Here is a 19,979-nt window from a genome sequence, read left to right as displayed (position 1 = left end):
CCATAGTTTGTCTCTTTTTTTGAGGTGATCCCATTTTCCAAAGTTAATACTCAATCCTCATGTTTGTAGCAGCTTCATCTGAATGTACTTCAGTCATTCATATACTTTGCAAGCTATATTGTCAGTACAAACTAGTACCCCAGCATGGTAGTAAGAAAAGAAGAGATGTGTTGTTGGAAGTCTCTACATATGCAGAAACACAAAAATCTGTGTTGAATACTTGCAGTCATTAATTACTAATTATTTATACATCATAGAAAGACTTCAAAGTGCCCCAACTGATCCAACTGTGATTTGGACAGAAAAGTTCTCAAACTTCTTCAATCATCAGCACAGGTCCTTGTGCTAATGATTCAAAGTTCTCATCCTGGTACTGGAAGATCCTGATGTTGTTTCACTCATGAGCCAAAGTCCAAGCAGAAGGCGGGGTAGCTTTTTTAAATGAAAGCTTAGCTTATTTGAGATTATTTGCATAGTGAATGAACACCTGGGAGTTTTTGGAGAGTTATAAACTGTTGAATTCTTTCCTTCCAGTACTGGAGCAGCAGGAATTGGCCATGCTGCTGCTACCTATTGCTGCTAAAACACAACCAAGGAGCCACTGACATTGAGAGAAAGCTAAGAGGGTGTGATAGGAAACAAAAATATTTTGATAAATTTTATTTGCAATAAGAGGCTTAGCAACCATTAGAAAGCCAGAACAGTAAGCATCTTTATTCTTCTAAAGGAAAAGCATTTCCAAAGGGTGGAGCTGTAAAATGCTTCAGTATTAACATGTCAGTAAAATATTGTTGTAGGGCAGAGGTCTCTGAACATTAAATATATCTTGCCTGGATTTTCTTTCTCATGGAGGTTCTGGTATTTCTCTCTCCTTGGAGCCAAAACTCTGCTTGGGGTAATCCCCAGCTATGGAATGTGATGCCAGATTGTTTCAAGCCTCTAGGTGATTTCAGTTTTGTGTAAGACAGGTGCAATTTGCTCCTTGAAGGGTGGGAAGAGCACAAAGTGTGATGTCTCCCAGAGTTGGCAGCCATTATTGTGAAGAGCATTGTATCTCTGTAAGAGGAACAAGGCTGGTGACATTGCTAGTCTCCTGTGAAGACCCCTGTTTGGGGTGAACGAATGACCTGGGTGGCTGGGCATTTCATTAGGGAAGCACACATTGGTGTGCTCTGCCTCTTCACTCCCCTATGTCAAGCAAATGGGGGACATGCCTCAATGGGGAAAATGTGCTGGGTATGATCACCATAAATGGGAGAGGAGGTGGCTTTACAATTAAAATTGCATATGCCATCTCCCCCTCCTTTCTGTGATCAAATAATGTCCCTAGGACACCTACCTCAATTACTTCCAAAGAAAACTAGCATTAGCAAGGTATTTAATATACCTTAATATATTTTATCTGTCTTTTGCAATATGAATAGGATCTGAAAACGGATGACTTTCCTTCACTTAGCAGTGTGATCACAAGTTGAGAAGTACTGAATTAGGTACACAGAGGGTGTGTCTACATATTCATTAATGCATCATAGTTACGGTGCATTAAGTTTAGTGTTTGGATAACCAAGTACTAAATCAATGCACAGTAGCTGGCACTACTGCACAGTGATACCAGTGCATGGGTTTTCACAGAAGCCAACTGCACAGTAGCTTACTATTATAGTGTATTAGCACAGGTTTTGCCCGGCATGCTACCATGCAGTGTTATTAGGCTACTGTGAAGTTAGTGTCTTGTGTAGACACACCTATAGAATTTGAAGAGCAGCATAGTCTTGTGGTGAAAGCAACAAACTGGGCTTCAGAAGAAGTAGGTTCCGTTCCTGTTTATTCCACCAACTTTAATCTCTCTCAGTATGTTAGACTGCAAGAGGGCTGCCGCTTGTCATTAGTCTACACAGTGTCTGGATCAATAAAGCTTTCATCTCTGTTGGGGTTTTCAGCTGTTACTGCAGTATAAATATATACTTATTTATTTTATAGTAAGCATTCGTTTTGACATTACTGCTAAGGCAATAACTTCACATAAGAAGGAAACACCAATAAAATGACATTGCATCTTTGACAGCAAGACTAGTATTTGGTTTAAAACACACTGCCTCAATGACTCTGCAAGTTTTGTAGGAACACATTACTTTGACAATGCCAAAACAGGTTGTATGCTACACTTTTAACTTAGTTAAGGTTTTGTCAAAATAAAGAATATCAGTCAAAGGCTGTTAGGACAGAAGGCCACATTTTTTTAGGTGCTGTTGATTTACCAGTATCTTTTGTCTGAAAGCCTGGGCTGACAGGGCATCAGAAGAGGATTCCTGGGGTGAGCATGGATGAATGAGGGGAGCCAGATGTGCCTGTATCCCTGTCAGATAGGTGTCATCAGAGATCAAGTTCTCAAGTTCAGGAGAGAGGGCCCTCTGGTGCCCAGTGATTAGTCAAGGGAAGAATCAGACATCCTTCAGTGCACAGAAACAACATTATACAGAGCATGACAAGAAGAGGTGGAACATAGCACTGGCAGTGAGCATGGGAACTGTTGTGTAGGACTCCAGCAAAATGGGAGATGATGTGGTGGTATCACTACATGTGGTCTCTCCCCTTCCTCGGCTAAAGGAAAGTTCCTAAATAAATATGTTTGTATGGGGAGTGGGGGGAGTTTCTGATGATTGTTTCCAATTTTTGTTTTCTTGCTCGTGCAAAATTGCAGTGTTTTTGCTATCAGAGTAGTAGGTTTGGTTGAATTTTTACAAGCAGGGGTAGCTCCATCCCAGTGGGATGTAATAGTCAGAGATGGGTGACTGTATTTTATCTAGTTATTTTGCCAGTGACAAAATATGGAGTGTCAGTCATATTTGTGAATCTGGTTTGCTGAAGAGCATTAGATGGGACAAAAAATGTAGGGGTAGGTTCCCAAAATTAGAGGAAGAAAAAGTGACCCGGCAGCTTAACAGTAAGTGCACTCACCCAGGATGAGGGATAGCCAGGCTTAATTTTTTTTTTCCTGAGTGGATTTTCACCCACATCACCTACCTGCTAGCAGAATACTCTAACCATTGGGCTATCAAGTGTTCTGCAGCAGAATGATCTCTCTCTCCTGTGGGATGCTGTCAGTGTAAATGGCACCATTGGATATATATTGAGTGAGATGTGACTAACTCCTTACAGTCTTTGAACTCTCCTCTGCCTGAAAAATGGTATTTGGATCCAAAAGCTTGCAAAGAAAGATTTTTTTGGGGTACTATTTAGTTGTTCTAATAAAAGATATTGCCTCTAGCACAAAAGTGTTGTTTCCTTAGCTTGTGGACACTTGTGTTCCAGTCTCTGTTCTGTTGTGTTTAATAATTTATGTAGAGTGGACCAGCATCAATAGGGGAGATTGAAAGCAATCCTCCCTTCCCAAGCTCACACGCCTTGGGCATAGGGATGCCAACCCTCCTGGATTGCCTGGGAGTCTACTGGAATCAGCATTGATCCCCCAGTGACTACTAAAAGCAATCTGGGAGATTTTAATAGGATATTTTAAGAAAATTAATTCAATTAATGACATTGTCATGTTGGGGGAAAAAAAAAAAATTCTTGGAATAACTTCAGTCAGAGCTGGCAACCCTATTTGGGTAGGGCACATTTGGAGGAAGAGTGAGTTGTGTGTTAGAATCCCTTCAGCCAGAGGGTGAGTGCTCCAGTTATTGGATATAATGGGGGCAGCACCCTCCTCTCCTCTTTGTCCTAGCTTTTTGCTTCTTTGGGTGTTCTAACACGTGCCTATGAAAAGAAACCTTTTTGTCTCCAGTTGAATGGAATGCTTTATTCAACACAAAACAAAATATTTTATTTTTATGCAAGAAAATGAAAAAAAAGAAAAAGGTTTCTGTTTAATGCCACTCAAGTAGCCCTAACAAATAACCCTGGTGAAGTCAGTGTATGTATGTGTGTATGTGAGTGGGGGAGCATTTTAAGGGCGTGCGTCTTCATATTTATACTAAAAGACAGCATGGTTCCCTTACTTGAGATGTGAGGAGATTCGGTTTAATATCAGAAAGACATGAGTGGTGCAGGAAAGGAGATGTTTCCAAGAAATGGTGTGATTTTGCATGTGGGTGCCTCGTGCCCCCCAAAGCTGGAGGGGCATGGCTGCCGCCTGCAGGGGCAGGGGTCTGGTGGTGGCAAGCGGGGACCGCCTGCAGGCAGCTGCAGTGATGTCAGCAGTAAGGGTGGGCCGAGTGGGGACTGTTGCAGGTGGTCATGGCGGTGGCAGCGGTGAGGGGGCGAGCGCTGAGTGGCGATTGGTGACTGAGTGGCGATTGGTGACTGCCTGGCAGCATTGGTGGCAGCCTATCTCAGGGGGTGCACGGCCAGTCTCAGGGAGTGCATGTGCACCCGCATGCAACCCCTACATGTTGCCAATGATTTCGTAGTCCTGTGAAGGATAGTGGAAGGCCACAGGGGCCATGTTTAGGTCTTTCTTCATTCCACTGCAAAGCGAGAAGGTGTTAAGTGACATTGACCTTAATCACACTTTCCAGAACATCAAAAGAGCTTTGGTTGATAGATGGTGGAAAGTTCAAACAGGGTTGAGAAGTTTCTTACATTTCTTTTTTTTGCACAAAACAATTTGCACTCTCATGATTAATTTATAGCTGGTCTGAAATCAAATGTTCCTTTCAAGGGAAATTTTGACATTTCTGCCCCAAAGCAGAACAAAGAATTTTTACAAACTTAATTCCTTTCAGTTTCCAGTTAGAAAAGTCAAATCTGTGTCTTTGTCTGAAAAGAACACAAATCACTTGACACATTGAGAGAAACGGTGGAGCTAACCTGATGTGTAAAATTTGATTTTGTTTTAAAATGTTGAATCAGAGTGAAGGCTTCAAGTTGGTTTTGTTTTCTTCTCCTGGTGGGAAACTCAACCGCCTGAGGAAAATTGTGATGTACATTTCAATTAAATCAGGCTTTCCACTAAAAAATACTTTTAACTTTTTGCCTGGTTTGATAACTGCTTTTGCAATGACTTCTATTCGTAGATTTAAAAGGGTTTAATAAATGCTGGTAAGCATAACTATATATAGAGGTGAATGGAAGGTGTTTTCCCCCCCTTGAAAACTGCTGTGATTCCAGAATGTTTTCCCTTCTGCAATCACTTTTTTAAAAAAAAAAGTAATAATAGAAACAGGCCTGTAATCCTGTGGGCAAAAACACACATCTGAGAGTTCAAGACCATTCCCTGGTTGATATACAGGACTTGAACTTGCCCATCTCACGGCCCAAGTGTGTGCTCTAACTTCTGAGTGACCATGCATTCAACAGAGTTTCTCTATCACTGCTTTTTACCAAAGACTCAATCAAGAACCCAAAACACCTTTTCGATGAAAGTTCTGTTAAAACTGATACGTTAAAAAACCCCAACCCCCCACCCCAGAATCAGTTTTGACAAACTGGCCTTTTTCTGACTCCACGATCAAAAGTTTCAGGAAGGAAGGCAGACCAAGGGCCAGAGGGCTTTTATGAGAACTTACTCAGGGCCACAGAGGGATTAATGGCAGAGCCAGGAACAGTTACCAGATATCCTTGTCTCCTACTCTTGCACTCTTCATTGAACCAGGTTCAGTACTTGCAGTTTTTGTCATGTCTATTGAGGGACTCATGGAGTTTTCTGGGGTTTTTTAATTTCTTCAGCTACCCATGTTCCAGGGGAATAGGTTGTAGCCGTGTTGGTCTAAGGACATAGGCAGTTGGAATTTTTCCAACTATTTGAGTTGGTCTAATAAAAGATATCAGATTTACACAAAGAACCTTGTTCAGCTACCCATGACATTTGACACTTCGTAGGCTTTTTTATGTGACTGGGAGGATGTGCTGATGAAAACACTTTTACTGAGTGCTTTGCATCCTGCTAAGTCAGCAGCATGAGAACAGAAGCTCAGAAACATACCTGCAGTGATACAAAGGCAAAGCTAGAGGATCCTCAATGAATCTTTTAATTCTTCCAGAAGGAGTGGACCTTTTCAATGCCTGATGATGATACGAGACTCCAAATGCCTGGAAAAATCAGGCTTGGTTATAGATGTTCCCTGGGTTCTAGAGCCAGCAGCTGTACCAGCCATGCCAGCAAGTCATTGTCCTGCTGCCACAAGTGCATCGTCTGATCCATTAGAAGCCCTGTAGTCTGCTTCTAGCCCATGGGGCCAAATTACTTGGATAGCTTTGATTTTTAGATTATAACCTCTTTAAGGGCACATTCTTGCCTCACTATGAGATTTGTATTAGCCTTATGCAATAGTGTCCTGCACCTAGTTGGATCCGGAGCACTTGTGTATTGAGAATGATGAATAAGATGTTGCTCCTGACTTGAAGAGGTAACAGGATAAGCCAGGGCTCAACAACCTACAGCAGAATCCCTGTCTCTAGCCTGGAAGGCAGACTTTGCCTACACTGTAATGTGGACCAGTGGCAGGCAGCTTCTCTTGTGCTGTGCTGTGTTGTAGCTGGACAACTGGAGGATCCTGTACTATGCTACGGCCAGGTAGTGAGGAGAAGTGGCATAGGGGCCAGGCCCTAGTGCCAAATTGCCTACGACCCAAGATGAGTTATTCTGGCTCACGGCTGGAAAAATATTGCCAATTACTGGTCTAAACTAAACCCACCCAATGTCTTGGTTAAATCTTGAAATGCCATGCTTAATGCTTATTGGAAATTTCTCAGATGCCACAAGGATGGACCCAGGTTAGAAACCTGAATAGAATAGAACAGAATTTTTCTTCTCTTTTCAAGAAGGCATAACCTAAGATTGCCAGTTAACCATGAAGTGAAAGACAGTGCATCATTGACAAAGGCTCCTAAGAGATTTAGACAATTTTCCATTGGGATTTAAACTAGTAAGTGCCTTAATTGCTTTGGAGAATGAGACTCTGGGAAAACTTTTCAAAAGCATCAAAATGATGTAGCACCCCAAGTCCCCATTGACCATTAGTGAGATTTCAGGCTCTCAAGTCATTGATGTGCTTTCACATAGATTTCACAAGCACAAGCATGTGCTTTCACAAGTTGGTTTAGATTTGTTTTTAGAAGGCAGTTGAAAGAGTGGTAGTTGAGTGTTCAAGAAAATGGGAAGAGTTTCAGTTGTAGAGGGCGGCTGAAAAGAAAGACTAAAGAACAAGCTTTCATAGGGTGGTTAATGATATGCTCAAATGAAGAAAGGGTGTTCTCTGGATCCAAGGTCTCTGTTACCTATTTTCCCAGTATCTTCAGGCTATCTCAGCTGACGAAGGCCAAGATATGTGAAAAAGCACATTGAAATAGGAATACATTTGTTTTAACCGCTTTCCTCCAGCCCTCTGCCTAGGGCAGTGACTTAGTGAGTCTGCATATGTTTTGCTAAATGAGTGTTGTTGAGGGATTAAATGCATGATTATCCCAAGGGGATAGACATCATCTAGCAATGTAGGTAGGACACAGGAGATTTGTAATCCTGAGGACTAGAGTCCTCCATTCATGCACAGGATGGCAGTCGGGCAGTAACTGTAGGCTTCCATCACTCGCCTCCCTTTATGTTAATATGCCTCATGCATGACCTTGATGCAGGGTAAGTTCAGTATTTGGGACACCTTCCCTGGGCTTGGGCAAGGGCCCAGAACACAGGATTTTGGGGAGCTGACTGAGAAGCTTTCAGCGGCTACTTGCTGTTTCATACAAGGTGCAGAAGGGGGAGCCAAAGGCCTCTTCCAACCAGGCACCTCCACTTTCCCTCACCAGTTTATTTTAGGCCAGTAGAAATGAATCCTAGGCTTGGGGGTTATGTAGGTGGGTGCCCAGGGCTCCCTGTTCAGCCACATTGTCTGTCTTCAAAGGGCAAGGGACATCAGAGTGACGGGGAGGGATAGAGCGTGGTAGAAAAGTACCTGTTGAACCACAACACAGTTTGGTGCTACGAAGTGAAGTCATGGGACTTTCTAGTATGTGGTGAATTCCCACAAGAATGACACTTACCAGCAGGGTGTCAAAAGAAGAGGAGCATCTCCTCTGCAGCAGGTATGTGCTGGCTCACATGGAGCGTGACTCAGTGGGAGGTATCCTACACAGCTTTACTGTCAAAACAAACAACACTCACGCATCACCTTCCTTGTTAGGCCTTTTGCCCACACACTTTATAACCATCCCCCCGCTTCAGTTCTTGGTGACTGTAACAAAGGGTAAGGCAGATGCTTCTTCGATGAGATGCAGAGAGATGCACTCCCATATGTTTTGCATGTATGTAACCTGTGCAGCTTGCAGAGCTCAGAACAAAGCATTTGTCATCATATTAACTACCTCAAACATGTTTGTACTGTTTGCAAAGCAAGTTCTTTTCAGTCTGTGCTGTAATTTGTGTTAGTTTTTTGCCCCCTTTGTTTGGATGGAAGCTGCAGTACACAGATACTGCACCGAGAATGCAGTTCACAGCACAGCTGCTAAGACAGCTAAAAGTTTTCAAAAAGAATCCCAACTGGGGAAGCTTGTTTTACAATATAGGACTCTTAAGGGGGGAAAAAAGTAAGTTTGTTTTCCAAGCTGTCCCATTATCTTGATGTCAAATATATCCTCTGGGAAAGGAAAACATTTCACCATTTCACCGGCGGATCCCATGGATGCGTGCACGCGCGCGCGCACACACACACACTTTGCCTTTTAAGATACTGCAGTGACCATGCAGTGGCACTGTTCTCTGTCTGCAGCAGAAAAACAAAAAGCAAGCAGGGGAAAGCCCAGAAATGAGAAGCTTGGGATGTAAAACTCACTCCCCCATGTCCTGTGAAGTACCATCCTATAACACAGGGCCACAAAATCCACAAGCCATTCACCTAGGGTGAAGAGGTGATTTGATCATGGTTTGCAAACATCAAGAGAGAATTCTGCTAATATAGGGTTCCTTCATCTGGTTGGTGAAAACAGAACAACATTAAGTTGTGTAAATGGGATATAAGAGGATTTTTTTTAAACAAGGAAAATCGTTAACCACTGGCACTGAATCCCAAAGAATGCAGCCCTTTCTCAATCACTTGAAATCTTAAAATCAAGATTGGATTACTTTATAAAAGACTTGCCTTCACTCAGCCAGAAATTATGGGTTTAAGACTGGAATTACTCATTGTAGTTCTGTGGCCTTTAGTAATAATAATACTCTTGGTCTTATAGTCTGTAACTCTATGTATAAGACTAGTCTATACAGTATAGGATATGAAGCCTACCTCTGTTACTCCCCAGTGAGAATTTTCCTTCAGGTCTTCACTTTGGAATTGAGCTTTCAGAGTCTTGAGTGAGTCTGCTGACAACCATGAGGTTCATGTTAATGAGAAAGCTCAGTAAAAATGTTAACAATAAAATCTGTGTGCCCACTGCCCACCCATTTGTAGCACTTGGCTCTTAGACTCTTGGTAAGGCTCTTCCAGGTAAAGTATATGCTAGCATAGGAGCAGTACTCCTGATGGAGAATGAGGGTAACAGAATTCTTCCCTTTTAAAAATAAAGAAGACCTGCTTCCAGAGACAAACTCTTATAGTTCAAAAGGATTCTGCTTAAGATAAAAACGTTATAACACTTTTCTGAGCAGGGAAGGGTGGAGAAGTTAAGAGGTATACTTGGAAATGGTGCTGCTACATCCCACTGTCCCACTAGAGAATGGGCCCAAGCCTGAATCTGGATCTGAGGTTACATGCCCAAACTGCATAGGAGTAATAAATCCATATATGCATGCAATCTTTACACACAGTCCTTATCCTTATGATGTGCAAAGGGCTAAGGCTCTGTTTTCCAACTTAATGAACTAGCTGGCCCAGCTAAGTAGGGAGCCCTTCCCCATCTCAATCCAGGGATACCACTATTATAGCACATTGCTGTGGTCCTTTCTAGTACTAGGGAGGGTCTTTAACTTTGAGCAAACCTGAAAACTAAGCTTCCTCCTACCTGTAGTCTACAGCTGGGTTCCATGGCAGGCCTTGCTTAGTTACCTAACTGGCCCCAGCTCCTCATTTAAGAAACTGCCTTAGCACCTGGCCTTTGCTGCGCAACACATTGGGCCTTACCAACCAGCAAGCAGTCCTTGAACAATGGGGATCTCCTAGCCTTGTGTCCTGCTCCCACACTGTTACCTGATCCTTGTCCCATGCTCCATCCTTCTAACTTAGCATTGTCATCTGGCTTTTGCCAGTGTGTTTATTTGTTCTCAATAATTTGCTAAATATTTTGAATTCAAGTTTTCAACCCCTTGTAGAAGTCCTAGCATTCTCTTGCTGTGCCTTTTTAACTGTGTCTCTCACCTCACCTATCCAGCCATGCAGGCTTCTTCCCCTCACGATACCTTCCCAATACCTTCCTGATACCTTTCTGTTTGACTTGGTTTAGGTCATTGATTGCTTCTCCAACAGCAAATCCATTATGGAGGATCTCACGCAGGCCTAGAGACTTCAAAGGGAACTTGGAATAGTTTGAGCATGGATGCAAGGACTTGGATAAAGGTATTTTCTATGATGCAGAGTTAATGTCAACAAGAGAAATACTTGAGAGGCCATGCTGCAAGAGGGTTCAAAATCATAGTCATAGTTCTTAAGGTGACCCCTAGAACCATATAATTCGATTTCTGTGAGGCATGCCATAAAACCCAATAATTCTTTCAGCCATAACTTGCGGTTGAATTGGCGTACTTGTTTTAAAGGAAGTCATTCGGTTCTGATTTGATTTCAGCTGCTGGCGAATCTACCCAGAGGTGTAATGATGCTGCTGTGTGCCCCAGGACAGCTGCCACACACATGGGCAGTGGCAACTTCTGCTTGCCATTGCTTCTGCTGCTGCTGGCACAGTCATGCAGCTACAGTGGCAGCCATTTCCTGCCTCACACCTCCCCCCAGGTTTGTGCCCAGGTGGCTGCCCCAGTTACGCTACCTAAGTTATGCCTCAGAGTCTACCATGGCCTTTTGAAAGTTATTTTTCTTAGCTTTACTGTTAATGTGTGAGCCTTATTTCTGGAGTGAATTAATTAGTTTCTACCTCTTGTCATTGGATCTTGTTATGCCTTTGCTGCTGGACTCAACAGCCACACGCTGTCAGAAATCTTCTACTATCACACCCTCCACTCCCCCCCATGTTTTTTGTTCTGGGACCCTCAAACTTGAAGGGTCACTACAGTGGCTTGGACATTTCCATCAGCATTTAGAGTTTCTAGAAAACTGTTGTTGGAATGACATGTTCCGTACTGTGAGAACATCTTGACCCTTCTTTTGGTAAGCATTGTAATTATTTTGCACTTGTTATGTGTTATAACCTTTTGTATGCTTAATAGGTGGCCATGTTCACATATGCCAACTGGAGGCTTGCATAGTGTCTATGTGACAGGTGATAAGTAAATTAGAGACTCTAAGATTACAATTGCAGAAGAAACGCGGGGTCAGGATTTTCTGCACGTGGTTTCCCAAGGGAAAATCCAGCGTCTGTCAGTTTCCCCCTCTCGAATGGGTTGCCACCCCCTCCCAAGAGTGGGACGGTTGCGTGGAGGCGATCGCAGCGCTTGCGGGTAACAAGGGGTGCTTGCAAGGAATCGCCCCCCCCTCTTTGTTCATGATCCCTGGCGGCGTTAGTCACCGGCGGCTGCACGCCCTAGCTGAAGACCTCAGGGTATTGAAAGAAAGGAAAAGGAAGGGAAAGAAAGTCGCATGCTTGCGTGCTTGTCTTGAAACCCTCGTATCCACCATTAACCGCTTGAATGATTACGAAGTGGCGGTTGTTACCAGGAGCCGCGCTAGCAAAGATGGTGCCCTTCAACAACGGCCGAGTGGCGGGGACAAACTGGAGCCTCTGCCCCCTACTCCTCCTACTCCGCCTACCGTCCCACCACCATATTTAGAAGATGAGGCACCGCCTCCACTAGTGACGCCGCTATATCTGCCACTCCCTGGAGGGCGGGGCAAGACTCGTGCTCTGCCTCCAGCGCCTCCTTCTCCAGCGCCTCCTCCGTCAGCGCCCAACTTCGTGCCAACCCCCCCACTTCAGGTTTACCCCATTGAGATTGTGAAGACCCGCCAAGACATTGACGGCAACATTATTACCGAGCAAACCACCAGAGACCATGATCATGGTGAAATGAATGAACTTATAAGCAGAACAGCCCGCCAAAGTGATGAGACGCCAACCCAGTGGCTAGGATGTCTGGTCTTGGAATGTGGTCACGAAACGCTCAGCCACCAGGAGGCTGTCGTTTTGACCACGCATGGAAGCTACAGCTTAGGACTCCTGCCCGGATCCAGTGTCCTGGACATTGCGCGCACTCCGTGGCCCATTTCGCTCCTTGCTCTAGTGGCAGGAGCCATTCACGAGAAGCCACATCAGGCGCATGAGGGGGCCCAACCGACCCACGCGCCGCATTTACAGCCATTCACCAATGCATTAGCCGGCACAGTGTACTTCTCTATCCCGAGGAGGAGCCCCACAATTGATGCCGGCGTATCCGTTCTCACCCGATCAGGAAACAAGGGCGATAGCGACGATGGCAACGACGACGACGGGGACGAACATCACTCCGACGATGACATGCCTACCCTCTCCAGGCCACCGGATTCCACACTTACCGGACCAGGGGTATCACCCAATCGACCGACACAACCTTGTCATAGTTACGACCCATGGCCTCAGCAACATTGCAAGGACCTTCTCCAACTTCAGATTTCCCCGGCGATTCTGCAAGCCATGATTGACATCTATGCTGACAATCCAGAGCTCGCAGAGCTTCAAGCTAGCTCTCTTCACCATCAGCCACTTGCGGCATTGTACCGGTTCCAATACCAGCGACGACAATGACAACATGAACACGCAGCACCGACACACTCCGCACAAGCTCTGTCAGCCAAAATCACGAATTCCATCTGTGAAGCGCCACGTCGGTATCCCGAACGCACCCCGGAGGAACGTGCCTGTTTTGGGTTCCTCCTAAATCACGCCGGCATGAAGAAGGAGATACTCCGTAACCTAGATGAGGAAACTCAGAGACAGCCAGCGGTTAAGCTTGGCTTTCAGTTTACTCCCAAGCCAAAAAATGAGTAGGGGCGGACGCTGATTCTGCGGATCCAAGTGCCTGCCGGTGCAGCAATATTAGTGATCCTCCGCAGCCACAAGACATCCGCAAATTGGAAAAGCCTTCTTACCAAGCTCTTAACAACACCACCTCGGACTCCCGCCCCTACACAGTTGTACCAGTTATTCACCCCATCACGGGACAACAACTGTCAATTCGTTTCTTGTTGGATACCGGGGCAGAGATTACCGTTGTTGATCCTGCCACCACCCCCTATACTCCCACTTGATGCACCATTCATGTTGCCGGCGTTAACGCCACCTCTACAGTCCCGCTAGCCAAGGTGAGTCTTGGCAATCCAATAATAACCGTAGTCGCCGCATTGGGACATCAAAATCTGCTCGGCGTGTCGGAGTTACGAGCACTGCACATGAAGGATCTCGTGTGCAGCGCCCTCCCAGTCACCAGAGCCGTACTCCGTCTGCCACCTCCATTCACGCTGTGATTGAAAGACCCGACAGCCCCTCTGTGGCGGTTCACCCCTATCCGTACCAAACCTCATCTGATCCCATTGCTGCTTACTCTCCTTGACAACCTTATGGTGGAGGGAAAAATCGAGCCAGTGCAGTACAGCCATTATGTATCCCCTGGCTGGGGAATACCTAAACCAAAAAATCCCTCTGAAGCTCGCCTGGTTGTTGACTACTGCCAAGCCAATAAATGCTCAGACCTAGTCCAGCTTGTTCCGGTCGTAACATTACTGGACCTCCAAGCGGAACTCTTACAGGTCATGGCCCAAAGCTCCTGGACTGCTACCACCATTGACCTGTCAAATATGTTCTTCAGCCTCCCTCTTCTTGATCCTGAGGGAGTCCTGTGTATGGGCATCCAAGGTCGTATATTCCACTGGAGGGTTTCCCCTCAGGGCTACTGTAACTCACCTGCGCTTGCTACGGCTGCCATGAATCAATCTCTTCAGCGTTTTCTCAACTCCGGCTACAATGTTAAACTCTTTAACTATGTAGATGACATCTTGGTCATGGGAACTCCATCAGAACTTGTTAAACGTGTCACCGCCGACCTCGTCGACCACTTACAACAGGAAGGATGGAACATCAACATCGCCAAGTCCCAGTTGGAACCCTCCTCCAGCTGCGTATTCTTGGGCACTCAATATACTCCTCAGGGTCGTGTTGCATCATCAGCTGCAGTGCCCACCCCACCATGGGATACGGCCTCTGACACAGGCCCCATGCCAAAGCAACAGTTTTTAGGCAGTATCAATTGGCTCCGCCATCACGTTGCACCTGAACACCTTGGTACACTTGTGACCTTACAGCATCGATTGCAAAAGAGGATGACAAATCATCAACCATGGATGCGGCGAGATAACCGCCAAGTCCACGACCTTATCCAAGCCGCCAGTTCCACACCGATAGTGCCATTTAGCCCAACAACACTGCTTTGTGTTACCATTGGTTGGACCTCTACACATCTTTGGGCCACAGTGCACACCTCTAAGGGCCTGGCCACATTTCTTAACGGGACCCTGCATAAGGAGCAATGTCGTTATGGACACCTGGGCAAATTATTGCTCTGCTTATGTTTGGTGTCTGAACATCATCTTCACCATAGCATTCATGACCTCTACGGCCCAGATGCCACCCTACTCACACACCTCGATCCTACGCAAATGCCAGGAGACTTCCATGGGGCTCCTTCCACCTGGCACACACTGGTGACATGCACAATACGATTGGGCTGCGTGGGCGTGTCACGACAGTGCCACCGTCACCCCGACTATTCTCTCCCATCCTATCTTGTACAGGACTTCGCTTCTGGGAAACGTAGCCAGCGATGGTACATCACAATTCGGTGGCGGGTTTGCTTGGAAGTGTTTGTTATGTGCTGCCAGCCACATAGAATGGGCAAACCCTGACTGGCCCGACACACCAGACGCACATCAAGCGCAGGAGCTCCTTACACATCAAGCGCAGGAGCTCGAGCTGCGGGGAGCCATCGGCGCACTTAAACACATCACCATTGCACATGACCAGCCTTTAAAATGGTGGTTCTTGTCCTGGATTCCCGCTGGGTCTGTGATGTCCTTACGGGAGTAGCCGAACCAGAACGTTTTCGGTCCCAATGGGATGACATCTTTGAAGTACTCCACCACATGAATTATCTCCCGATGATCTAACATACTAACTCTCATGTGCTGAACACTGACCCATTACAACAGACCGTCGATGACTGGCTAGCTCTAGGTCCAAAGACAACGTCACATGATTGCATTGATGACATTATCCATCCAGCCGCGGCGGTGCATAGGTCGCTAAAACCGGTCTGCGACCCATACCTTAAATGGCTTCATGACCTATGGGGCCATCCCGGTTCAGACACCACCATGCGGCGTTATCATAATGTAGGCGGCTGGCAATACACCACCCGTAACGGCTTACCCACACCACGCGATTGGCAACGCGTGCTTCAAGCCTGCCACCAGTGTGCCCAGATTAAACCTTTTAGAAAGAAATGTTTCCAGGGAGCTTATAACGCTGAGCAACACCAACCTGGGGCATTTTGGCAGGTTGATCTAATGGGCCCGCTTCCCAATGTGCGCCAGCATCCCAAGGCACTTATCGTTGTCAACCTCGGTTCCCGTATGGTCGATGCGGTTCCCATGATTAGAACCGACGGGCCTCGTTGTGCTCAAGCTCTGTTGTACCAATTTTCTCAGTGGCAGACTCCACGGGAAATACAATCTGATGGTGGGCCACCTTTCAACAGTCACCACATTCGCAACTTTCTCATGACACACAATATTCATCATCACATACATCTACCGTATCACCCCCAGTCCAATGGCGTTGTGGAGCATGCCATTGGAGAATTAAAGCGTAAACTGTTATTGGAACTGAAACAAACCGATTTCAAGGGATGGTCGAAAGTGCTTTCACAAACCCTGCTCAACCTCAACAGTGGAAAAAATCTCTGGGCAGTGGGACCTCTTCAGGCTCGAGAAGGATGGGACCCAGACTTTAAACCCGGAGACCCCGTATGGGTCACCTTCCCCACCTTGACACCAACCAAGTATCCACCCACATTTCCTGGCGTGGTCGTTGAACCCACGGCTTTAGCCCATACCTACAAGCTTCATTTAATGAATTCAGCCGATGATCGCGAGCATTTAGTACATTTCAACTGGCTAAAGCCTCGCAGTGTTTTGTTAAGCTAACAATCGTTTATTTTCCAGGTCAGGTAACCCTTCACGATGTCCGCCCATCGACAGGACGAGGAGGCCGATACCAAACCTCTCATCCGCCCATCCATCGTGCTGCCACCGCAAAACCCACGGGCACTGCCCCTGTCATTCGTGGGGTTATGGGTGAGACTTGTGGGGAGACCAAGGAGATTGGGAGCAACCGCACCCCTATCGGGACCAGGTGTACCCCGACCCCAGCATCGGAAGCTTTGGTTACTCTTTTTGATTTATTTTTTGTTATTAGCTAATATCATTGTAATGCATTCCTTATTCAATAACATCACAAAACACGCAAAGCGGAATTTAGATTTATCCCCATCACCCATCGCGGACAACTTATTCCTCCGCACCTCACGGGAGTGGATGTTACTCACTGGACACACATCAGGCTCAGTTTGTGCCCATGCACCCACCTCAGCTGCAGATAGCCCCTTTAGTATAGCCGTTATCCCTGTTAATTACACGGAGTTATTTCTGAGTTTTACACGTAATTCCCCTGGTAACGAAACTATCCACTATTTATCCTGAAACACGACTTGTTCCGTTAAAACCCTCACTTATGCGTGGAAGTGGAATGGTACCCACCCAATTAATTGCACTGTCCAAGATGTGCCACAGGGTTGCTTTAATCTTACCCATGGGCCACCTTGGGGAGCGCCGCACTCCATCGTGCCCGACCCCAATAATGTTACTCTCTCTATCCCGTCACTTCCTCAAGCTGTTTTATGAATGGTAAAAGTTAAACTCTCTACCCTCGACACCCAGTGTTTTTGGCTGGGGTGTCACACTATTCCATGTACCTTCAAAACATCCATGTCAAGGAGGGCTTTTGAAGATGCTACAGCATTCCGTCTATTCTCCACAAAAGTTTTTATGATGATAGGGAGTAATTTTGGTTTATCTACTCACCTCAAAGTATTTAAAACCTTTACCAACCACTTTAGCCCGGACCTCAAGTCATTATTAGCCCTCTACAATACGAAACACCCCCCACTAGTGGGGCTAATTCCAGCTCCCCATGACACCATGTTTTACTGCCAACGGGATGAAAATTCAACCCAGGCCATTTTATACAGTCATTTGCCATATCATTCGAATGTCTGCTGTATTTTGGTGCAGGTTACCCTATGCCCTTATCAGTTTTCCAATGTCATTCATTGGACCACCCCACTCATGCTCCCAAATAACACTCAGAAACGCCGCAACATAGTTTCCACTGACCAAATCACAGGTGTCATAGGGGAATCAAAATTCTGGTCCAATATTACCCACACTGAGCGCAGAAAGTTTGCTACCGGGTGGACTCTATATGGTATGTTTGCTACTGGTGCTTCTGCCTCTGTTTTAGCCATTCAGCAGTTGCAGACTTTAGAATTGTTAGCAAGACTCGCCAATGGTATGGCAGATGCTTTAGAAGTGTTTAATCGACAGTTGCAGGACACCTCTAAAATGGCGTTCCAAAACTGTCTCGTGCTGGATTTCATGCTAGCTAAAGAGGGTGGGTTCTGTGCAACGCTGAACCTTACTGCACCACATGAGACTTGCTGTCTCGTCATTTATAATGCCTCGGAACCCCTCTCCAAAGCTATCAACCAAATCCGCAAGGTAGCAGAAGACACACGCACAATTGTTCAGACCCCTTTTAACTGGCTAGCAAGCAGATTCCAGTCACTATTTAACCTTAGACTTTTGCCGTGGTTGGTAAATTTGTTAACCCCCCTGTTTACAGTCTTGGTTGTTGTTTTAGTTGGGTCTTGCTGTGTTGGCTTAGTTGTTCATTGTATCCGACATCAGGTTACATCTGTTATGCTCATTACACGTCACAAGCACCTTCCCCAGACGAATGCTAACTCCCAAGAAATGAGGCGAAGCGCATTATAAAGCTAGTTCAATAGCCAAGTTACATTTTTGTTTAACTAGTTAAATTTAATAGTAATAGTTACCTTGAAATGTTTGTTTTAACCTATCTATCATCATTATTGTAGCGGCTCATTTACTTATTTGTTGTAAGCCACTTGGCTCACATGGCCAGGGGGGCATGTTGTAATTATTTTGCACTTGTTATGTGTTATAACCTTTTGTATGCTTAATAGGTGGCCATGTTCGCATATGCCAACTGGAGGCTTGCATAGCGTCTATGTGACAGGTGATAAGTAAATTAGAGACTCTAAGGTTGCAATTGCAGAAGAAACACGCGGTCGGGATTTTCCACACGGGGTTTCCCAAGGGAAAATCCAGCGTCTGTCAGTAATGTGACAGTCACTGCTCTGGGCCAATGAAGAAGTGCCACATGCGATCAGACCATCCTGCATCACTGAGGGTATAAAAGACATTGCACTATGAACTTTAGGGTCTTTGTGCGCCCGACGGAACGTAGTCACGGATTGGTTTGAACTCGGAGCGACCTTCAGCCTGGCCAGCCGGAGGGGAGGACGCCAGACCTGCCTGATCCCAGTGACCAACCTGGAAACACCTCACCAGAACATGACAACAGTCTCACATGTCACTAGGGCACGTGAGACGTCGGTGAGTGTGTGCTCACTGGTGGACATAACACCATTGATTAAGTCTGTTTTGTTTAATGTTTCATTAATAAAGTTAAGCCTGACCACCCATAACATCATCAGATCATGGTCTGCCGTAAGCCCGACTAGAAAAAGATCCTGTAACAGTAAGGGTTCCATAAAATTTGGCATGGTACAAACATAAAGGAAATGAGGGACCATGTTGCAAAGAGCTTACAGTTCTTACGAGAAGAAGAACCAGGTGAATAGGACAGCTGGATGGATTGGAGAAAGACTGTAAGGCTAGGGACAGACATTCAAAAAGGCTGAGCCTGAATTGATTCAGTCTTTGTAGGTTAGTCTAACATGGCTAGGCTAAATCAGTTTTGTAACTGGACAGACATCCCAGAAATGCAGGCACATGCCTGCGGTGGCTTAGGCTAGAAGCTAGAGCAGCCATCCCTTTTCTTTCACAGGGCTGAGCTGAGGGGGAATGGCACTGAACATCTGTTCTGTTACAGGTTTAAACCAGTTTCTGATCACTTCAACCAGTTTGTGTGTAATGTCTGTCCCTAGCCTTTGTGTGTAGGGCAGAACAGCAAGAATAACAGGGTATTTTAACAGTAATGAAATGTTTTAACATCATCCTTTCCCCTTTAATCTCTGCTACTCTTTAGTTTTACTTTTTCCCCTGTACTTATCATTGTCATGAAAGCATCAAATGAATCTGAATGAGAACAGATCAAATAATAAAACTACTGTTTTTGGCAGATGAAAGCAATGAATTTTATTTTCCAGGATTTGGGAGGCGACTTGTTGATTTGCAAGGAATTGAATGATCATAAGCTAGCTAGTTGCCATACATGTATAAATGTTTTACAGGTTTTAGCACATGTGATTATTTTTCCAAAAATTAATAATTATTGTGACTTGTGCCAGTATGGTAGGCCAAGTAATGCATTGGATTTTGAATCCTCAGGGTGCTAGTAGCCCTGGGAACTCCACTCAGGCAGATCTGCTGACTGAGGTGTCCCATGGAGAGGTGTGTTCCTCACCCTCACCACCCAGCAATTTATACCAAACCCAAAGAACACATTGTTTCTTTATTATGTACATCTATATACAGAAAATAAATGAATAAACAAAAGGAAAAATATATATGATAACAATAATTAATAATAAA

At 45.4% G+C, this 19,979-nt stretch overlaps 1 protein-coding gene across 2 annotated transcripts in view; it reads left to right on the top strand.

The window, feature by feature from the left end:
• Nucleotides 1-19,601, top strand: part of LOC149866560 (endogenous retrovirus group V member 2 Env polyprotein-like) — a 152,375-nt gene extending 132,774 nt beyond the window's left edge. For both annotated transcript variants that reach the window (XM_090043890.1, XM_090043891.1), the window contains 2 exons: nucleotides 10,369-10,481; nucleotides 16,284-19,601. In XM_090043890.1, the coding sequence (XP_089900016.1) occupies nucleotides 17,022-18,173 (1,152 nt within the window). In that variant the 5' untranslated portion in view covers nucleotides 10,369-10,481; nucleotides 16,284-17,021 and the 3' untranslated portion in view covers nucleotides 18,174-19,601. The remainder of the gene's footprint in view (nucleotides 1-10,368; nucleotides 10,482-16,283) is intronic.
• Nucleotides 19,602-19,979: the final 378 nt, after the last annotated feature.

This window comes from Crocodylus siamensis, chromosome 4 (genome assembly GCF_052110815.1).
Source record: "Crocodylus siamensis isolate JL-2025a chromosome 4, ASM5211081v1, whole genome shotgun sequence".
In the NCBI taxonomy this organism is placed as follows: domain Eukaryota; kingdom Metazoa; phylum Chordata; order Crocodylia; family Crocodylidae; genus Crocodylus; species Crocodylus siamensis.
The sequence above is the reverse complement of the archived record's forward strand: the minus strand, read 5'-3'. Positions and strand labels throughout refer to the sequence as shown.